This window comes from Lagopus muta, chromosome 7 (assembly GCF_023343835.1).
Source record: "Lagopus muta isolate bLagMut1 chromosome 7, bLagMut1 primary, whole genome shotgun sequence".
Classification (NCBI taxonomy): domain Eukaryota; kingdom Metazoa; phylum Chordata; class Aves; order Galliformes; family Phasianidae; genus Lagopus; species Lagopus muta.
The window spans coordinates 30,328,540-30,348,172 of record NC_064439.1 but is presented as its reverse complement, the minus strand read 5'-3'; the positions used below and the strand labels follow the sequence as shown (position 1 = coordinate 30,348,172).

The following is a 19,633-nucleotide window of genomic DNA, read 5'->3' as shown; positions in this document are numbered from 1 at the left end:
GAGAAAGAGAGAAAGAAAGAGGAACATGGATTTGTCTATTTAAGCAGAAGGAAAAGGTGCTACTGGAGACATATGAATTGTGCAGGGCTGAACTGCTGACCTACTGAAGTACCTGGGCTGAAGCATGTAAAGGGCTTAAAATGTTACAGTGGAAATACAGGAAGCAGAACATGATATTGTAATGAAATTGCTAAATAGGCCGATTGGTACAAAGGAAATATGTATGAGAAAGGTACGTAAGAAGTGACCTCTGCACATAACTACAGAGAACCTTGAGGTGTGGCTGCTGTTTGGCATAGGCATGTCTCACTTCCTCAGAAATTCCCACCTTTACCATTATTAAGTTAGGCAACTTCCAGCTTACTGATGCAGGAAGGGTGGGTGAATTTCCTATACTGCAAGCTTTTTGGCCAGATGTATGCATTGAATGCTGTATTTTATCAATTGCTGCATGGTAAAGGGAAGGAATGCAGACAGTCATTGTTGTGTCTTTTTTTTCCTCTCCCACTCCCTTGCAGAACAAAACCTTTTTCCACCAGTTCAGTCTAAAGGAGAACTGGCTGCAGCACAGAGGAACCATGAATGAAGCAGAAGAAAGTAAGTATGACTTAAGAATGGGAAAAAGCCTTGCACAGTACTTTTAAATGTCAGGGTAACCTTTTTAGTAAGAGCTGCCTGTTAAGGTACAGTCTTCTTCCAGGCGTACAGCTTCTGAACTGAGCCCTGGGGCCCCGAAAGAAGAGAGATTTGCCTGTGTGAAGATTACTTGTCTGCCTCCTGCTTTGCAGGCGCTCAGCAGTGGAGTGAGATCTCAGGCTTTCCACCTGCCCGGTTCCTCTGTGGCCCTGTGACAGAGCTGTGCGGCTCACAGCCTATCCATCAGAGTTGGAAACCGTAACACAGGGCAGGAATAGTCTCCTGACCTAGATCCTGGGTGTGAGAGGTGAATGCACCTGTCAGGTTAAGTGGGGCAGGATCTGCTAACTCTGAGAACCTACGTAGGTGCTCTCCACAAAAACATTTCCATGTAGCGGGTGAGATGCCACTATGTTTTAACGTCAACTATTTCATTTTTCCCTTCATTGCTGCTAAAGCAATGGTAAAGTGAAGCTCTCATCCTGCTGTAAGGCCTGCGAGAGGAAGGAGGCAGAGAGGAGAATAACATGCACAGAAGCAGAGAATAGGCAGAATTGCGCAGTATTATCTTCCTTTCTTGGTGAAGAACTCCAGAAGTTCAGGCTGAGACAGGGTATTTTTAGTGCTCATTTTAGTGCCACACGGTAAGAACTGAGCTCCTGTAGTGACAAGTCTCCTTTTACATTATGTACCGCTGGTAGATAGATAGCCTCTTTTGTGCCTAAAATTTATTTGAGGTTTAGGCTGACGAGGCTGCTTCTAAAATGTCATTTCTGGATGAAAACCCCCACGCTCATTTTTCTTCTTAGAAAAGTTTGACACAGCTCATGAAAAGCACAGAAGAGAGGGCACAGACTGAATGGCCATGGGGACAGGAAAGGCTGGACTCAGCAAGGCCATAAATTGCTGTTCTCTCTTCTTGCGAGCATGAGCCATGGAATGTGCTGGGACTGAGGGAATGAAATAGAAGGTGCAAGACTAAGGGGAAAGAGGCAGGTGCATGGGCACAATGGAGGGAAATGGGATGGGCTGTGGAGTGCTGCCACATGATGGTGCTTGTAAAGGATGGGTTTGTCCAATGGCTCCTGCCCTCAGTGGCAGAGATCAGACCATGAGCATTCTACCTCCTAATGTAAGTATTTTCAGGGTGGTTTACAGCCCATGCCCTCCTGTTAGTGTTCCCTGCTGCATTTCACTGAGGAGCAGTGTGGGCTCCTGGAAGGGATGACATGGCCCATGCCCATAGATAGCACAGACAGAACATTTAAAAGATGTGTTGTGGGGGGAGTTTTGGGATAATTGCTGTGATTATTGTTTTCAAGAACCTGACCTGTAGGTTGGGTTAGTTTGGTGCTAAACAGAAGATACATCAATAGCTCAAGTATAAGTTAATATTTTGCTGTCATTTTCCTGTCCCAAATGACAGAGGTTGAGGCTTCAAACAAAATCACTGCAGGCAAGTTGTGTTGCACTTTGCATATGGAGGGCAAATATTTGTGTCAGATTTACTTATTTTCTTATTTAGAGTGCAGTTGATGTATCTGTGTATTCATGAGTTATATGTATTCTGAAGAAAGATTCTGACACATGCTGAGCACCTGATTTACTGTCTGTCAGCACAGACAGGTTAAGAAAAAATTATAAAATCAAATTGCTTTTCTTCGCCAAGGTTAAATGTCGAGTTCCTCCTTCCTTCTTATCTTCATTTTTCTCTTCTACAACACACACAAAAAAGATGTTCAGTAAGATAGAGTTGTTAACCATTTATGGCATGGTCTCAGTTAATGGTACTGCCCTGAAGCCATGAAGATTCATAGGACAGACAAGGAGCTGTTGCTGCATACATCTGTCAATAAAAATACAGCATTTCTGGAGAAGCAAAATATTGTATTATATATATATAGCAGCCTATCTGCAACAAGAAGTACAAAAGTAGAAGAAAATTGAAAGTTTAAGCACAGAAGTGAGTATGAAATCCAGAGTTGTGGTGATTCTCATTAGCAGGTGTCATTTTTAAAATATTTTTGCAAGTCTACAGCTGTTTCTTCCCTTTTTAAGTACAGCAGCTGTATTTCAAATGACTGGCTACAGCAAACTCAGCAAAAAAGACTGCAAACCTAAAATTCTGGGAAGCAGAGGGAGTATACCTCGCTTCTGAAGGAGCAACAAAATATTACATGAGCTTCCTGCAGCATTACTGATGGGAATCGTTTCCAGAGCCTAATTGGTTCTAGGACTTCAGTGGAAGTGATGAGCCCAGGGTTTGTCCATTTTCTCCAAATGAGTCCCTTTTATGTGTATTGCAAGTGACTCGGGATGGATTTGTCAGAATTAATTGCACTGCTGTTCAGGCAGCCTCTGCTGGTGCAAAAATGCCCTGGCAATGCACATCACTAAATGTCCAGACAGATAAGCTAGCGAGAGTAGTTACAGAGCAGGGAGCTTCTCGAGAAGCATGCTGTTCCAGGTGAAAGTGGAGGAGCAAAACAGTTTCTGCAGCAGGTATGAGACACACCGAAAGAATGCTAATTTATCTGGGCCTAGAAGGTAAGGACAAAAGATGATAACCGCTAAGGTTGCAGTGGTTGCAGAAGGTGCACAGCAAGGGAATTTGTATACATTGAGTCCTCAGGGTAGGAACTCTTAAATAGGCTTCCCTGAAATGAATCTATGGAGATGCATTTGCTTGTCCCTGTCATTTCCTAGAGGGAAGAGGTAGGAAGTGGGGAAATGGTGAGGTTTGTGCTCAGTTTCATGCCCCTGTTGGGCAGAGTGCAGGAGTGGCCTGTCTTGCAGCTGGGACTGGGGCTGCTGTGCTTTCCCCTGTTCCTTCAGGGTGCCTTTGGCTGCCGCTGAGCCTGCCCTTCTTGCTTTGTGCAGTTTTCTGCCGTGTGTACATCACGGAGCACTCCTACGTCAGCGTGAAAGCTCAAGTAACCACTTCAGCGCAGGAGATACTGAAGATTGTTGCAGAAAAGATCCAGTACCCAGAGGAGGAATTGGCACTGGTGATCATCACGTTCTCTGGTGGTAAATAATCTTACTTCATCCGACCACTCACCTCTTAGTGCAGCATATAAGGGAGGGTTGGGATTCTCTGGTGCAGGATACAGCTGTGGCCCACAGCTGGATGACTATGGAACAATGAGAGCTGCTTCCCAGAGCCGTTCCCATGGAAACAGCTCATTCCTGAGTAACACTGGATGAGGCATTCCCTTGCTGGAAATGGACTGCAAAAGACTCCCCTTTTCAACAGTATTACAAGATTTTTTTTTTGCCCACACATAAATCTTCAACTTTCAGATCTAAATTAATTTAGAAGGTATTGAGGAAAGGTTTTCTTTTAAAATATAAAAGGGAATAACAGCTTCTGAACGTGTGGCTGTTTCTTTACAGGATGGGTAGTGAATATTCTCCAATAGAGACAAGGGAGGCATATATTTGCACAGATGAGATACTGAGCATGACCTAACAGTACTTTGTAGGCAAACTTGCTTATGACTGACGTTTTTTGCCTGTTAGTGTTTCTTGTTTAACAGAGGAGGCTTACTGTCTTTTTCTGAGGAGGATCAGACTGAGGGTAGGCTGATAGTAGGGAACTGCCAAGCTATCAGGTCTTAAGATCTTTTATTCAGGTTTGCTCACTGTAATACCTTGTTGGGCTCTTATTGAAAATAAAGCAATGTAACTGGGTATGTAGCATGAACAAGTGGACCCACAAAGTAGGGTTAAGCCTTTACAACACCTGGGTCATCTTCTCAGCTAGCATTGGTGGATGTCAGTCCCCTAAGGCAAAGGATGAGCCCTTAAATATACTTCACTCATACTTATTTCTTTGGCAGGGTAGTTGAATGAAATATAGACAAATGCTGAATTGTCCCACTTACGTATCCAATTCAGAATTGGAAGCCCACATTTTCCTCCCCCACACTAAGCACAGTTAAATAATTATGTGGGTCTCTGGTGTGAGTGGCAGGAGCTGGAGCCTTAACCAACAGTCAAGAGCTTGGGCACCATAGGCAAAGGGTGGCCATATGGGAGCTTCACATGTTGGCATCTTGACCAGCTGGGCTGCATCTCTTGCAGACACATTTACCCTTGTGCGTGCCCAAACTCAGATCCAGTGTGTTTTGCAGCCCTGCAAGATCAGGCTGCTGCGATTGTTCTTCAGATATTGTGCTCCTGTTCAGGAGCAGGGCAAGCTTTGCTCTGCTAGCAATGAGTCTGGCACTAACTGCCTACTTGCTTATGTAAAGAAAACCGACAATTCACAAGTAATGAAAAACAATATCATTTCTTAACTGCATTGTTTACTGAAAAAGCCATAGAATAGAAATAATTGCCATTTGGCTGTTCAGTAAGAAATAATAATTAAAAAGCTGGTACAACAGACTGTCATCTGTACATGACTATTGTAATTCCTAAAATGCTCTTTGGTATTGACTGAATTAATTAGAGATAGAACAAGGGTACTGAATTTGTGCTTATGCACTGTCACTTGTGCACTGTGCGCAATAGTCAGCAGCCTGCCATGATTTCTTCATTTTTTCTTTCTTTTTCTTTTTTGTGTGACTCAGAACTGTCATCTGCCATCCGCTTGGAGGGCAGCAGGATGAGCATTGAAGAACACATCTTTATTATACTCCTAAAATGAACAAGCAAGGTCTTTTTGTTCAAAATTACCTTGGAAAGACATACTGATAGTTCAGCATGAATGTATCTGGTGTCAGGGTGATCAAGGGAAACGGCAAAAATGAGTAGCGTTTTTTGATACTTCGCCCTTGAATGCCTGTTCCTACTCCTCCTTCATGGGCCATGAAGAGTCTGAGGTGGCTGTCAGCATGGTTGCAGTTCTTTTTGGTGTACATTAATACAGTGACTGTAATCAAATATCACGTCAGCTCTCCAGAAAATTACTTCAAGCCCATAGGAAAAGACAGTTTTCTTAGGGCATGGATGTTTAAACTTTGTTCTGGGTTTTTGGTTAGTTTTTCTTCCACTTTTCTCTGGTGCCTCTAAGATTGCCCACTGGAGAAAAAAAATCCTTTCTCCTCACTGCTTGTCTGGAGAGTCCTGCTCTTTCACTCAACTGGTTACTAAACAAATTCCTATAGGTCTAGAGGAATTTCTCTATGTAAATTAATTAGCAAGGGGTTGGTTTGTTATTTTTTTTTCCACCCATTGCTCTTCTCTGTGGGGTGAATGGCTATTGATGACATCTCCCCGTTCTTTTCTGCCTGAGACACACAACAGCTCTGTCTCTTGAGGCTGAGACACATTGCTCTAACTAAAGTCACTGTGCTTGTGGTAGATACATTGGGTTGAAATGAAATGTTCAATAATGCGTAGGAGGTTAGGCTGGAAAATTTAAGGGTTTATCCTATATTAAGTTGAAGTTGAAAGCATATATTTTTGTTTGTGCTGTAGTCCAGCATCAGATACATCTTACTTTTGTTGTTCTGAATAGTGTGGAAATGATGAACCCATGCCTGGAATTGCGTGGGGATTGTGTTTGATGCTGAGTTACATTCTACAAAGCTGATGTGACTTTTCAAATATAACTGTAATATTCTTCTCATATTTATACTCCTTTTCTTAAGAAAGCTTATACTACTTTTCTGAAGCTTCTGTGTTTTGTTTTCCATTTTCAAAGAAAAACATGAACTACAACCAAATGACTTGGCCATCTCAAAATCTTATGAGTCATCCAGTCGTATGTTTGTCTACCGAAGAGACCTGACTGATTCTTTGGTAAGCATATGTATTTTGTATTCCCCTTTTTGATATGTCTGATTCAAGATCAAGGGCTTAGTGTTCCTTTAAGAGAGTTTTTTCAATATGTAATTTATTTTTTAGTTCCTCAGTGGAGCTTACTGAGCTGTTCTATACCTGGAAAAAAAAATCTTGCACTAACAGCAGTTATTTGACTGAGCAGTAATGGAATTTGTTCATCAATTTCAAATAGACCAAAGCTTCTATAGAGCTTAAATCTTTCAATCTACGTCAGCCCAGAAAAGCTGGCTTGTGCTTGTATGGGACTGACTGGGATGAGGATTACTTCAGAGCTCACATAGCTTTTTTTTTTTTTTTTTTTTCCTTGTGTGCCTGCACAATACTTAAAATGGCTGGTGCAGAATTGTAGGAAGTGATAAACTCTGCATAACATATGAACACAGAATTACTACATGTAGATATATATAGAGTGAGTTATATGAAAATTACTGAGCATCAGCATGGCGACGGTGTTGTGGTATCCATATGGTTATATTGCTGCTGCCGTCACCCCTCCCCTTCCTTCTGTCTTTCTGGTGCCAGAGAGAGTGGGTTGGAGGGCTGCAGTTCTCTCATTCCTGCTCTCCTCCAAAACTGAGATCGCAAAATCTCTCTCCCTGCTGATTTCCTGAAACCTCAATGAGGCAGGAACTCCAGTAATTAGTCTTTTCTGCTAATTATTCACGTGCTTTGAGGAAAGTGTGGGGACAGTATTGCAGATGACTTTCACGTGTTGTCAGCACTAGCATTTGTGCATTCACCCGAGCTATGAGAAATGTCTATTTACATTTTGTTGGATCAATGTGCCCTGAAGAGCTGACATGCTGATATCATTGTAATCCGTCATCCCCATTATCTCCAGCATTTTAGCTTCCTCTAAAAACGCTGGCATTAAGGAAAGGTTTGCAGTGTGGTCAGGTGACAACCAATCTAGTTTCATTAGTTGCATAATAAAAACGGCAAAACTTGCTGTAACTGTCAAAAATAAAGCGCCAGAGCAATGGCTTAACTGATAAGAATAATCTTTCATCTTGACAGATTGTTCATGTGCCAAGATTCAGACTGATGAGGTAAAAAACCCAAGAGAAATACAAACCTTTGAAAATCAGAGCTAATAATGGCTATGTCAAGTGACCATTAATACCAGCAGTGCCTGTGAACTCCACAGTAATAACCTAAGTAACGTTTACAAATCAGAATGCGCAGTGTTTGTTGGCAACTGCATTTAGAGTAAATTAATCATAAAAAACAGGTGGATTTATATTTTTTGTAAGCATATGTTGAATGGTGGCAAGTTTTGTGAATTTTTTCTAAATCTGGTATGTTCACAGAAATTTCCTGGTGTCTTAATTAAAAAACTACTTTCTGATCATTTCAGGGATCATATTTTCATTACGTTCATTACTTGTTTGGTCATTTTTTCAAACTCAAACTTTAGAGAGAGAGGGAGAAGTCCTAATCCAATAGGCCATAATCAATCCTATTGACCCATTTCTTGTTTCAAGCTATTTATTAAATTTGCTATCACTCACCAATTTTAATTAATGTGGGGAAAAAAAAGCCCTCAGTGCACTTAGAGAACATTACTTACTCAGCTTTGTTTTGTACCTTGGTCTAGAATCTTTCATTGTGAGCCTTTTGGCACTTGCTCAGGACTTTTTGTTCTTGTCTATTAATTCAGAGCCCATTTGCTGAAAATGAAGAGTTGCAGCAACGGTCTGTGAGAATTTTGGGAATCAACACCTGGGATCTTGCCTTAGAACTAACCAACTTTGATTGGAGCCTCTTCAATGCAATTCATGAGGTGAACAGCATCATGTCCACTTCCAAATATATTGCCATCGTAAAATATTATGTTGCTATGGGGTTCTGAAGTTGCACTAGTGCTTTGGTGCATCAGCATTCCTTGGATTGTAGTTCATCACCATGACAGTGTAATTTCTCTATAGTGATGTTAATTGAATCAGGTCCGAGAGCTGTGCAGTAATCCTTGATACTGAAAAAGTTTGCTAAAGTTTTGTAGCTTCCCTATGGTGATGCATCTCATGTCCCCTGTATATCTCATGGGTTTTACTGAGATTTACCTGAAGAAAATAAAAGATTATGGTTATTCTCAAAAATACCCTCTATTCACATGTTGTCTATGCAAGTTGTACTTTGCATTCAACATTATTCCAGTAAATATGGAACTCCACAAATAGGTATCCTTGATATGGCTATAATCGCAACAGCATACACTATTTCAGAAACTTCAGATGTTCATAATACTGCTCTGGTTTGGCTTCAGTGGGATAAAAAAATATCAGACAGGATATAGAAAGGGGCATAATTGCCCACTTCTGTGTCCATTGGATTATTTCAACAACTTTGATAGGTTCTGGTGTGAGCTGCTGAGTAAAACACACAGCTCACACTGCAAAATGTCACTTGAAAATATCATTTACTGAAAAGTGTGATGGCTTTTTGAGAAAACAACATGGAAATTCTCTTACCTCCCATCAGATTTTCTTGATCTTTCATTTCATGTTCTTTTATTCAGGTTAGACACAAAAACTAGAGCTAGTCAAGGCTTTTTGCACAGAAGGCAAGAGCAGCTCTTCTGTTCGTGAAAACTCAGTCATTTTTAGAAAGAAATTGGAATGGAAAGCTTTCAGATTCTGCAGTGCTCTGATAGGGTTGCTTTTTCACATTAGAGTAGGAGTGATGAAATACAGAGACAGATTGGTATAACCACATGTGGAACCGCAAGAAATCTCACAAGAAATCTCACAAGGAATCTTGCAGGACTTTCAGTCTATCTACGTACTGAAATACACCTCTAGAGTTTGCTAAACCAGATTTGAAACCTGAATCATTTGTGATTGGCCCGTGAACAATAAAAAATAGCCATTTGTTACTAAATCTTGTTTCAAAACCAGTATTTTAAATAATGTATACCTCATTTATATTTAAACTGTATTTCTTTGTTCATGTCTTCCAGCAAGAGCTGATATACTTCACATTCAGCAGACAGGGCAGTGCTGAAAACACTGAGAATCTCAGTCTTCTACTTCAAAGATGCAACGAAGTCCAGCTTTGGGTTGCCACCGAGATTCTTCTCTGCACTCAGCTCTGCAAACGTGTACAGCTAGTCAAAAAGTTCATCAAGATTGCTGCCCAGTAAGTTTCTAAAATTACAATACAAATCCTTGAGTATGTGTGCCTTACATAAATATTTACTGGGAAAGAAGAGTTAGGTGCAAGAGCAAAGACAAAAAGCAGTTTACTGTGTAGTAAACATACATAAGTAAAAATAGCCCATTACAACAACTGCACACACTTGCTGAAACTAAATGTGGAATATACAGTGTACAATTCTTTTCCAGCAGTTCAGTTAACATATTTGCAGTATCAAATGGAAAATCCCTGATGCTGCAGAAATACCTCCTTCATAGTAGGGATAGTTCTTTTCTTTGCAGAGATAACCTGAGGGACTCCAATATAAAGCAGCACTGTTATTCGCCAAAGGCTATAAGAAAAACAGAACATTCTGTTTTAAACCTGAAAGGTCTAACTGGAGGGGAAAATGGCTGCAGTAATATCTTGCCCCATACAATCTTGTCTGGAGTACTCTCTAATTTGTTGGAGCAGGACGGTTCCTCACTAATCAGATTTGACCATCTATTCTTGCACTATTAGTAAGTAGTTCTGGCATTTATTTTGTGCCTTGGAACAGCGTACATACGTATACTGTACACAGAGAGCTTTTTTCTCTGAAATCACTTTTATTTTGGTAACCAAGGGAATGGAGCAGTTTAAATATGTGCAGCCATTCTCCTTGCCTCTTTCTCCTCTTGCTGGTCTTTTGCAATATTTGAATATGCATATTCATGGAAAATGTATAATTTGTTCCCCTCATCGACTGGATTGATTTAATTTGCAAGGCAGTTACATACAAAAGCGTGTTGTCTGCTGAAGCAGTGCCTTTGGCAAAATTAATTCTCCTAATCTAATCTTGTGTAACTCATAAATGTGATCTGATTTAGTTTGCAAGTTCTAGGGTATATGGTAATATGTTCATTTTCTGCCTTATCAATGGCCATGTTTGGTCCAATTACATCAAAAGTGAATGGTTCTGTCCCACATGAATGTAGATATATTTGTCTCCAGACTAGAATGTTGCTCTGTCTCAACTAATTCCACGTCTGTGAAGTGAATAGTCCAAGTTGTGGAAATTAAATACAGTTGTCAGTAAATGATAGACAGGCTCTCCCAGTGCATTGGAGAAGCACCCCATCACCCAGCATGTTTCCAAGTGAAAATATGATTGTATCTCATAAATTCTGGAAGAGTTGAAGGGGAAGCGGGTAAGGTGCAGGGATAGTGTTCCAAGCAGAGACATGATCCAAGCAGCCCTGCTGTTTTGTTTATGATGAAAGGAGGGAGGCAGGGAGCTCTGAGCTGCTCTGGCTGCTTCCTGCTCCCTCAGAATCAGCAAGGAGTTTCTCTCTGATTTCCACTTTGTCAGCAAAATAACAGAACTAAGATCTTACGGTGTGTGTGTGTGTGTGTGTGCTTCATTATTGAGGGAACTCCACCTGCAGAAGATGGGAGGCTTTTACACAAGTATGTCAATACTTAAGGAGAGACAGTTATTGACACACAGATGTCTATTCTTCTGTTGATGAGTTAGTCTAAAATAGAAAACAAGTGATTTGAGAGAGAAAATAAGTTAGCATTGCTAGAAATGAGCATCTAGAAGGGTCAGAGAAGCAAGTCAGCATGGTGTTAGAATAAATGGATTGTAACAGATGCCTTCATGTTGCTCAAGGGGTGGCTGACTGAAATACATACCTTCTCTCTGCAGTTGCTTGAGAGAATTGGATCCTCCAATAGGAGTTTACCCAGGTTGTGTTGGACTCCTTTCTTGCTTCACAGAGGATTACCTCTGAGAGCTGCCTTACTTTAATGATAAAAGAACTCAAACAACAGAGTCAGGATTAATTTTAAGATAACTGAAATTAAGTGAAAGGCGCCATCTAAAAATGGTATGCAGTGATGAGTGTGAGCTTTATGCAAACTTGTAACAAGTGCTGGAGAGTTTTCAGTTTAAAGCATTGGCACATACTTTTCCCTGATGATTAATCCCATTGATGACAGTGGATTCACTCGTACTTAAAATCATCTTAGGATTCTGTCTTTCTCATACTCACAAAATTATACATCTGTTTGTTGTAGTCTTCAGGAATCTATAGAAGTGGAACCTTCTTTGGGCTCTTTATTTCGGGATATATATAAAGAGACAAGGGGTCTTTATTTCGGGATTTCATATTCTCTAATTGATTAGAAATAAGCAGGGACTGACTGTATGTAGAGAAATGTCAAAGAATAGAGGTATCAAGTGAATTCTGTAGAGACCAGTACTAGAACTAGTGCAAACTACAACTAATTTATAGGGATATGTAAAAAGAACATTAATCAGATTTTCAGACAATAAAAATGATGAGGGATTGTAAATGCATTGGAGGATGAAAAAAAAAAAAAAAGAATGATCTAAAGAGTCTAGTGGCATGTGCAAACAACAGTGGGATAAGATTTAATTTAGATAGATGCAAAGTAATTCAGCTAGGGAATTCTAATACCGAGCTGAAGAAATAAATGCATGATTGTAAAGAACGGTACTGTGACAAAGGTCTTTGGGTGATAACAGATGACAAATTAAAGACAAGGACAAAGTGTGATGCTGTTCCAAGTAGATATATTTTATGTTTATTTTATACTCACACAGGAGAAAGATGTAAGAACTTAGAGGGAAAGCAGTAATTGTGCTCCTCCTTCCTTCCCCATTGTCTCATTACTTCTCCTTGGTAAGAAAGAGAGAGGGAAGAGAAGTTAAAATGAAATACAAAGAATTCAATGAAAGATAATAGCAGTATGAAGAAATAGATTGCAATCCATGGCCAAAGGAGAAATTGAAGGAACCAGTGATGTACAATTTGCAGAAGAAATGAAAAAGGGGATGAAAATATTTATAATACAAGAGAATAGAGGTCAAGGATTTATTCTGTATGGTAAAGGACAGCAGAGAGTAACTTGAACACTGAAAAGGGAAAATTACTTCCGACAGCAAAGGAAGAAAAATAACCTGCCAACTACAGGCTTGATGAAAGATGGAACACTTGCTAAAAAACTTCTTTGAGACCACATCACCTAGACTGCAGGTGGCCATGGTAGGATGTTTAATGAGTTCATTACGTGGAAGATGATTGCATGTTAGTGCTGAGAGCTAAAATTGGACTCAGTAACCTAGGATACCTGTGCTTTCCATTTATCTCTTATTCCGAGGACAAAAAATCAGAATACAACATTCATATTTTTATTCCACAGCTGTAAAGCCCAAAGAAATCTGAATTCATTTTTTGCCATTGTTATGGGTCTCAACACTGCATCTGTCAGCCGGCTGTCTCAGACCTGGGAGGTAAGATGCATCTTTGTATTTTTTAGATTCTGTCAACACCAATTCTCACATATGTTGTGTACTGGTGAATTAACTTTTCTTCCTAATTATTTGTTTTTTCATGCTGAAATCAAACGGAGAACAAATGTCAATAGAGAAACTTTACTGTGACCTGAAGCCTTAGATACGTACCTATTCAAATAAATGTGTCCTTCCAGAGCTTTTGAATAAGAGCAAAGCAAGGAGTTCTCAGCCTTTTAGAAAAAGTCAGGTACATTATCCTAGCATTGTAAGTATATGTCAGAAAAGAACGTCTTATAAGGTTGGTTCTAAACAAGGCATTTCATTTATAAAATGAAAAACAAAACTTTTTAACTTCTCCTTGATTAAGTCCCTCACAGTTGCCATGAACTTACATACTAGAGAACAGAGATTGACTGTTAAAGAAGCTATCAGTTGCCAGTCAGAGCATGTTTAGAGGAGGGTTCCACTGAGACTTGTGTTTATATTGTCCCTTGTTTGTTTGTTATTCCATCTCAGTAGATTACTGAGTAGTAGTTATCTGCAAGTTTACTGTATTTGCTGGTGAACCTAAAACTGAGGAAGGAGTAATTTGATGTTATATGGGGAGAAACATCATCCCTTGCCACTGCCCTAGCACCACAAGCAGGCAGGATTCAACAAATGTGAACCTATAACACAAAGTGACAAAGAATGGAATCTTTGGAGATGCTTTTGAGTACTAGTGGCTATTGAAGGGTTACAAAGCTATCTAACACATGAAATCATGCATATGTAAATGGCATTGCATATGCCAGTGACTTTGGCATGCAGAGAAATGAGGGCAATGACTGTTACTTTGGGGTTGAGTTTGCAGGGACTCAGTCAAAACTACCTTTAAATAACAGATAAAACAAACAGTATAGGGAAAAAACACATACGTTATGGAATCCCCTTGTGTCTTTTGATTCTAAAACACTTTGCCCCACTCTGTGTATCTTCATCCCTTTTATGTGGACTGTAGTAGAAGCTGTAAGAGACTAAGTATTGTTGGCAACAGTGTGTGATTCTCTTGCCCATACAACAGGGAGCTCTCCTGCTTGGTGAGACCCCTCTGAGGATCATGTGCCTCTGGCAAACTTCTCTAGAAAGAACAAACTGTGTTGCTTGTCTGAACAAGGAGTGTCTCTGCACATGTATCGCTATAAATATGTCAAGTTCCTGTGTGTCAAATATTTATGAAGTCACAGGCATTTTTCAAAAAAACTTCTCTGCACTGCAAATTTCAAAAGCAGAAGGTTATTTGCATTAGTAATGTGACTTCTAGAAAGTAGAGCAATGTTTATAAATTAATTATAATTACTTACACATGTAAATGAAGCCACCTAAATTTAAGCAACCATTTACACTCTAAATTATGTTGGTTCTGCACTTGAATTCTTAAACAAGCAGTGCGCTCCCAAGCATATTCTACATTTTTTTCTACAGTATGCAGTATTTTAATGACCCTAACTTTCACTGATTAAAGATATTAAAAATGTGCAATTGCAAATCCATATCCAGTTATTTTAGCATTTTAATCATATCACACACCCACTTAATCTTAATTGTTCTGAATTTCTGTTCCCTGATAGTATCATTGTGGCTCTCAGGGTCTAAGTACACGAGGGAGACAGGATTTGTAGTAAGGGGGATAACTTCTACTGAACTATCCAGTACAGCTGGAAAGAAAATACAAGTTCCCACAAACTCTTCTGAAATACCAACAGCAAAATTCATATTAAGGAAAAATTGCTTTGACTATAATGACGTAAATCCATTAAAGCATCTTAGAGATACAGGCAGCAGATGCTTATGGAATAGAGTAGGCGTTAGCATACAAAGGATGAAGGAAGAAGCTATTTTGTGCTTAGGCTCTCATGGAATCCTTCCCTGTCAGATTAGAATGAGATATCAGAGATGAGGTACTCATTTTTTACGAAAGTTCTCTGACACCAGCATGGGAGGTAAATAAAATGGCTGTTAATATGCTGTTTTTGTAAAAGAACACATAGGTGTGGAGGCTGCAGGATGTAGTGCAGCTCTGGTATCTTGCCAGCAGGCACTTCACAGATCAGTTCTGTAGAAAAAAATTCAGCATTTTTCTTTGTTTGTTTGTTTTTATTTTTAACCAACTCTACTTATTTTTTTTCTCTGCATTCCCCACTTCAGAAAATTCCTGGAAAGTTCAAGAAACTTTTCACAGAATTGGAAAGCTTGACAGTAAGTACAGCATTGGTAGCAAAACAGAGTTGCTTGTCTTTACCTACCACCCTTCTTTCTAATTTATGTCGAGCCTGCCTGTCACTGGAGCTAGAACCTGGTTGTGTCGGATCAGAGATTTGCTGCAGACCATGCAGCCCTCCAGAGCTCAGAGGTGGTCTTGAAAAAGCAAAAAAGAAACAGGCTGTGCTCCTGACAGCTGGAGGAAGGGCAGAGTGAGGCGAATGTGTCACCCGTTCACCAGTATCATCAGTTTGAAAACTGTTCTATTGCTGTGCTGGTTAATCATCCTCTATCTGAGGAAACGTGCTGCAGATCTCAGACAAGGAGGACAGCTGACGTTAAAAAAAACAATAAAATAAAATAAAATAAAAAGTAAGAACCTAAGGGTCTTTGTTCTCCATTATCAAAGCTGAGTAAACAAGTGCTTCCTCTGGCTGTCAGGGAGCTGGGTGAGATCGCTGCCTAGTGCAGGGAGCATGAAATCCAGCCTTTAACCATTGTCATGCTGCTGCACTATAAGTCCTTTATTAATTAATGTGTTTTCAAGATTGTCTGTAAGCTGGTGTACAAAACTACTTGTTTAGAGAGGAAATTAAGATGAGTTTTTGAATTGCACAATGCCACTGAATCATACTCTCTTATTTTCTTTGAAAATGTTTGTTTCATTGATCTGAGAATAGGTGTTTGTTTGGTAGTTGTTTTGCTTTTGTGAGGGAGGGTGAGTGGAGGTGTGGGTATTGTTTGCAAGAGGAAATTTATCAGCAATATGCTCTAGGGGTACATTTTGTGCTAGAAAGTAAGCTGAAGGAATTTAGCTAATAGAAAATCATGGGGAAATTACAGAGTTGTTGAGGTGTATCAGTTCTGCAACTTACTCCAGTTTTAGAACTGCTTCATCTAGAGGAGCATAATTACTTTTGTTCTTCTCATTGTTTACATTTCCTTTTCTGTTTAGTAAGCCACTCAGTTTGAAAACCTTTATCTACCTCATTTCCTGAAGAAGCATTCTTATATCTAAGTTGTGTTCGGATCATAAGCCGATAATGGATTTAGAATTGCTCTTTTTATAGCCTATTGATTTTTCTCTCTATTACCCAAATGGTATTGTAGGACCCTTCGCTGAATCATAAAGCTTACAGAGATGCATTCAAGAAAATGAAATCTCCGAAGATTCCCTTCATGCCCTTACTTCTGAAAGGTAATGTTAAAGCTTGTCTGCTCTTCTTTGTCATGTGAGTGCAAAATGTGCAAAAATTTGTGGAGGTTAGTTAAAATACTCATAAGGAGATTATTCTTTCACATGGAGTTTAGGTAAATATGTGGCAGATACAGTGAAATCCACAAGAAAATGTTCTGTCTAGATAATAATAAACACAGCTGCTTTTCAAGTCAGGAGGAAAGTAGGAATTTTCACAGCTTTTTCCTGGGCAGAGCCATGCCCCACTGCTTCACCAGGGTAGAGCAAGCTGATGTTACTCATTTTGTAAAGCTGAGCGAATGGGATGCTCCCATCTGTCCTCCTGCAGGCTGAAAGGCGTGACAGAGCTACTTGCTAGCAGTGACTTGGGCAGCGAGCTCAGTAGCAGGTATCTCGGTTATTCCATTATCTCAATGTCATTAATTATTAATCACCTTGTCTAGAACGTGACAAATTCATTTGATTATTCCTGTGTTCCGAAAGTGTTCTCCTTAGGCTGTTTGTGCTAACCTGCTACTGCTGCAAGTTTAACACGTTTGGAGACAGTTTTCCAAATAAGCTGGTGACAGTTTAGTAGCCACAAGATGCTTCTCTTGGCAGGCTTCAAAGGCATTTGCATTAATTCAGCTGAATATAATTACCAAGGCTTCAAAGGAAGGCAAACCTAAACAAGTAACTTGTAACAATGATGTTTGCACTGCTCTGCTATGTAAAAGCATGCACCTAAGAAGCATTCATGCAATGCAATCTCATGCCTCTAAAGTGTGCTGGATAGCAGAGACATTGCGGAATAACACAGCAAGCTTCTTCAGTATGGTGATCCAGAAGGAAATGTTGCCAAGGCTGGTGATTCCCGATGTGTTGCACAGTACGTATGATGTAGGGGGAAATTCTTTACTCAGAGGGGTGTGAGGCACTGGCATAAGCTGCCCATAGAAGCTGTGGATGCCCCATCCCTGGAGATGTTCGGGACCAGGTTGGGTATGGCCCTGGGCTGAGCTGGTGGGTAGCAGCCCTGCCCATGGTTGAGTTGGAAGTAGATGATCCTTAAGGTCCCTTCCAACCCAAGCTGTTCTATGACTTCATTCTACATCAAGCATGTTTATATTAAAATTATTTGCACTATGATGTTAGCACAGAAATCATTAATGAATCAACAAATTCCTATATTTTATATTTTAGCACAAGAGGAACAAAAGTAGTTTCAAGTAAATGAAATAAGAACCTTCCTCTGATTATGAGAAATAACTTCAGAGTGTCCCTTTAAAGTTAATTAAATTTAAATGTGAAGTGCAGACACAGCATTAGAAAGTCAGGCAAATTTTTCAAATATGCAATAAATGCTGTGTTATATCCGTACAACCTAGCTCAAATGCAATTTTCTGCTCCATTGAATTTATCTAGACTCTTGTTGTTGGCCACAAAGCAAATTGCTGTTTCTTCCACCCTCAGAGATATTCACTGCAGTCATAGACTTTAAAAGCTGTCGGGAAATTTCTGCTTCCAGTAGAAGTTCTTCATTAGAAGTGACATTTTTTAACTGTACTGATACAGAGACAAGCAGTGCCTGCCTGCCTGCAGTAGAGTCTCGAAGCCTTGTCCTTTCCCTGTCCCTTTCCCTGGAGAAGGTGCAGTTGGTCCTGTGCCCTTCCTCCCCTTGATGCTCAGAGTGCTGCCCAGAAGCAGGAGGTGGTGGAGGCATGCCCAGTGTGTCCCCATGCTCAACCCACTTACTCAGGAGTGCCGGAGCAGATCCCAGCTTTTCAACACCCCTCAGGCAGAGCTCTGCCTAATGAGTCCCAGCCCTGGGTTTCCAGGCTAGTATTAAGCCATTAACATTTCCATTCTAAGCAATTACAAAATCCCCCTCAGGCACAGAGCTAATCTTTAAAACAAAAGGAAATAAATCAGGTTGGCTGTTTTGAGGTAGGATGACAGAGATGATAAAGCAGACCACAGTGTCAGCTGCAGGTTCCGAGATCTAAAATCCCCCAAATCTAGGGGACCAAATTGATGTGAGAGGAAGCCCAGAGGTATCCTGAGATGTGCGGTTACACAGCTGTCCTGGGGGCTGGCACATCAGCAGGGAGAGCTGTGGCTTTTACCGAGGAATGGTGTCAATGCCATCTTGTTAGATCAGTGCTCTCTCATCCCAGTCCTCGCAGGCATGTGCACATCCATGCAGTGCGTGGCCAAAGTGGGAGATGAGGGGTATGTGGTTGTGCTGCTTTGTGTCATCCAGAGGATGCACTGCTAAAGTCTGCCTGTGACCTCAGTATCTCACGTTCCAGACAGGTCTTGCTTTGTGTCTTAGCATGCACTAGAAAAACAGAGAAAATGACCTCTAGTTCCAGTTTTAATCATAATCTTAGCAGTACTTCTTTCGCCTGATTTCTTTTATTATTATTTTTCCCCTTCCGCTCATTACAGTGTGTTCAGTTCCCTTCCTGGAGCTAAATATAGACCTTTGCTGTTTCCTCTCACTGACCTTTTTTTGTCTTTGCAAATCCTCCCCAGCAACGCTGTGTAAGGCTGTTTTGATTCCCTAAGGTTTCCCTGGACATAATGCTTACCTCATGCAAGGCTTTGAACTCCAATTTGGTGTCTCTCACTTAATCTCCCCGGTGTCCCTGAGAGTACTTTAGGCAGTCGCAATGGAGAAGGAGAAAGGAGGTGTCAGAACTGCCCCCAAGCCTCGTGTTGTGCCCCTTGTGGAGCTCACAGCACGGGGGCTCAGTCCCGGCCTGGCCACAGTCCCAGGCTGGATCTAGGCTGCAAGCATGTGGAGCAAGTGTGCCAAGCTGGGTATCTCTCTTACACCCAGTCATTCTCTGCACCACATGCACTTCATAGGTAATTCAGATTCAGTAAGAATCTGCTCTGACTTGAAAATCCTCTCGTTTTGATGTCTATGTAGTGCATATCATTATGCTAAGCTTTTTTCACCGTTTTTAAGCTATTTTGATAATCATTAATGGGATGTTTTCCTCTTGTTTTCTTTTAGTTGCTGTTTAGAAATATCATTTCTTTGTACAGAACAACAAAGTCCTGCAAAATAATTATTTTCCTTTAATTTTTTTTTTCAGATGTAACATTCATTCATGAAGGAAATAAAACATTTCTGGATAACCTTGTTAATTTTGAAAAGCTGGTAAGCTTTATTTTATCATTTCTGTTTTTCACAGAAATTCCTATTCTCTTCTTTCCTTTCCCCTCTTTATATGACTAAAAAGGGTTTCTTCTGAGTAAATCAGGAGGAAGTAAACAGAGGTTAACTTTGCTTCAAAGAGCAAACAGGATAAAGCAGCTGACAGTTGAACTCTCCC

General features: G+C 40.3%; 1 protein-coding gene across 7 annotated transcripts in view; it reads left to right on the top strand.

Moving 5' to 3' along the window:
- The window catches only part of RAPGEF5 (Rap guanine nucleotide exchange factor 5), a 149,382-nt gene that overhangs the window by 118,517 nt on the left and 11,232 nt on the right, over positions 1-19,633 (top strand). For all 7 annotated transcript variants that reach the window (XM_048950566.1, XM_048950565.1, XM_048950564.1 and 4 more), the window contains 9 exons: positions 519-597; positions 3,517-3,666; positions 6,290-6,387; positions 8,090-8,212; positions 9,389-9,567; positions 12,775-12,865; positions 15,056-15,106; positions 16,220-16,307; positions 19,394-19,458. In XM_048950566.1, coding sequence (XP_048806523.1) covers positions 519-597; positions 3,517-3,666; positions 6,290-6,387; positions 8,090-8,212; positions 9,389-9,567; positions 12,775-12,865; positions 15,056-15,106; positions 16,220-16,307; positions 19,394-19,458 — 924 coding nt within the window. The remainder of the gene's footprint in view (positions 1-518; positions 598-3,516; positions 3,667-6,289; positions 6,388-8,089; positions 8,213-9,388; positions 9,568-12,774; positions 12,866-15,055; positions 15,107-16,219; positions 16,308-19,393; positions 19,459-19,633) is intronic.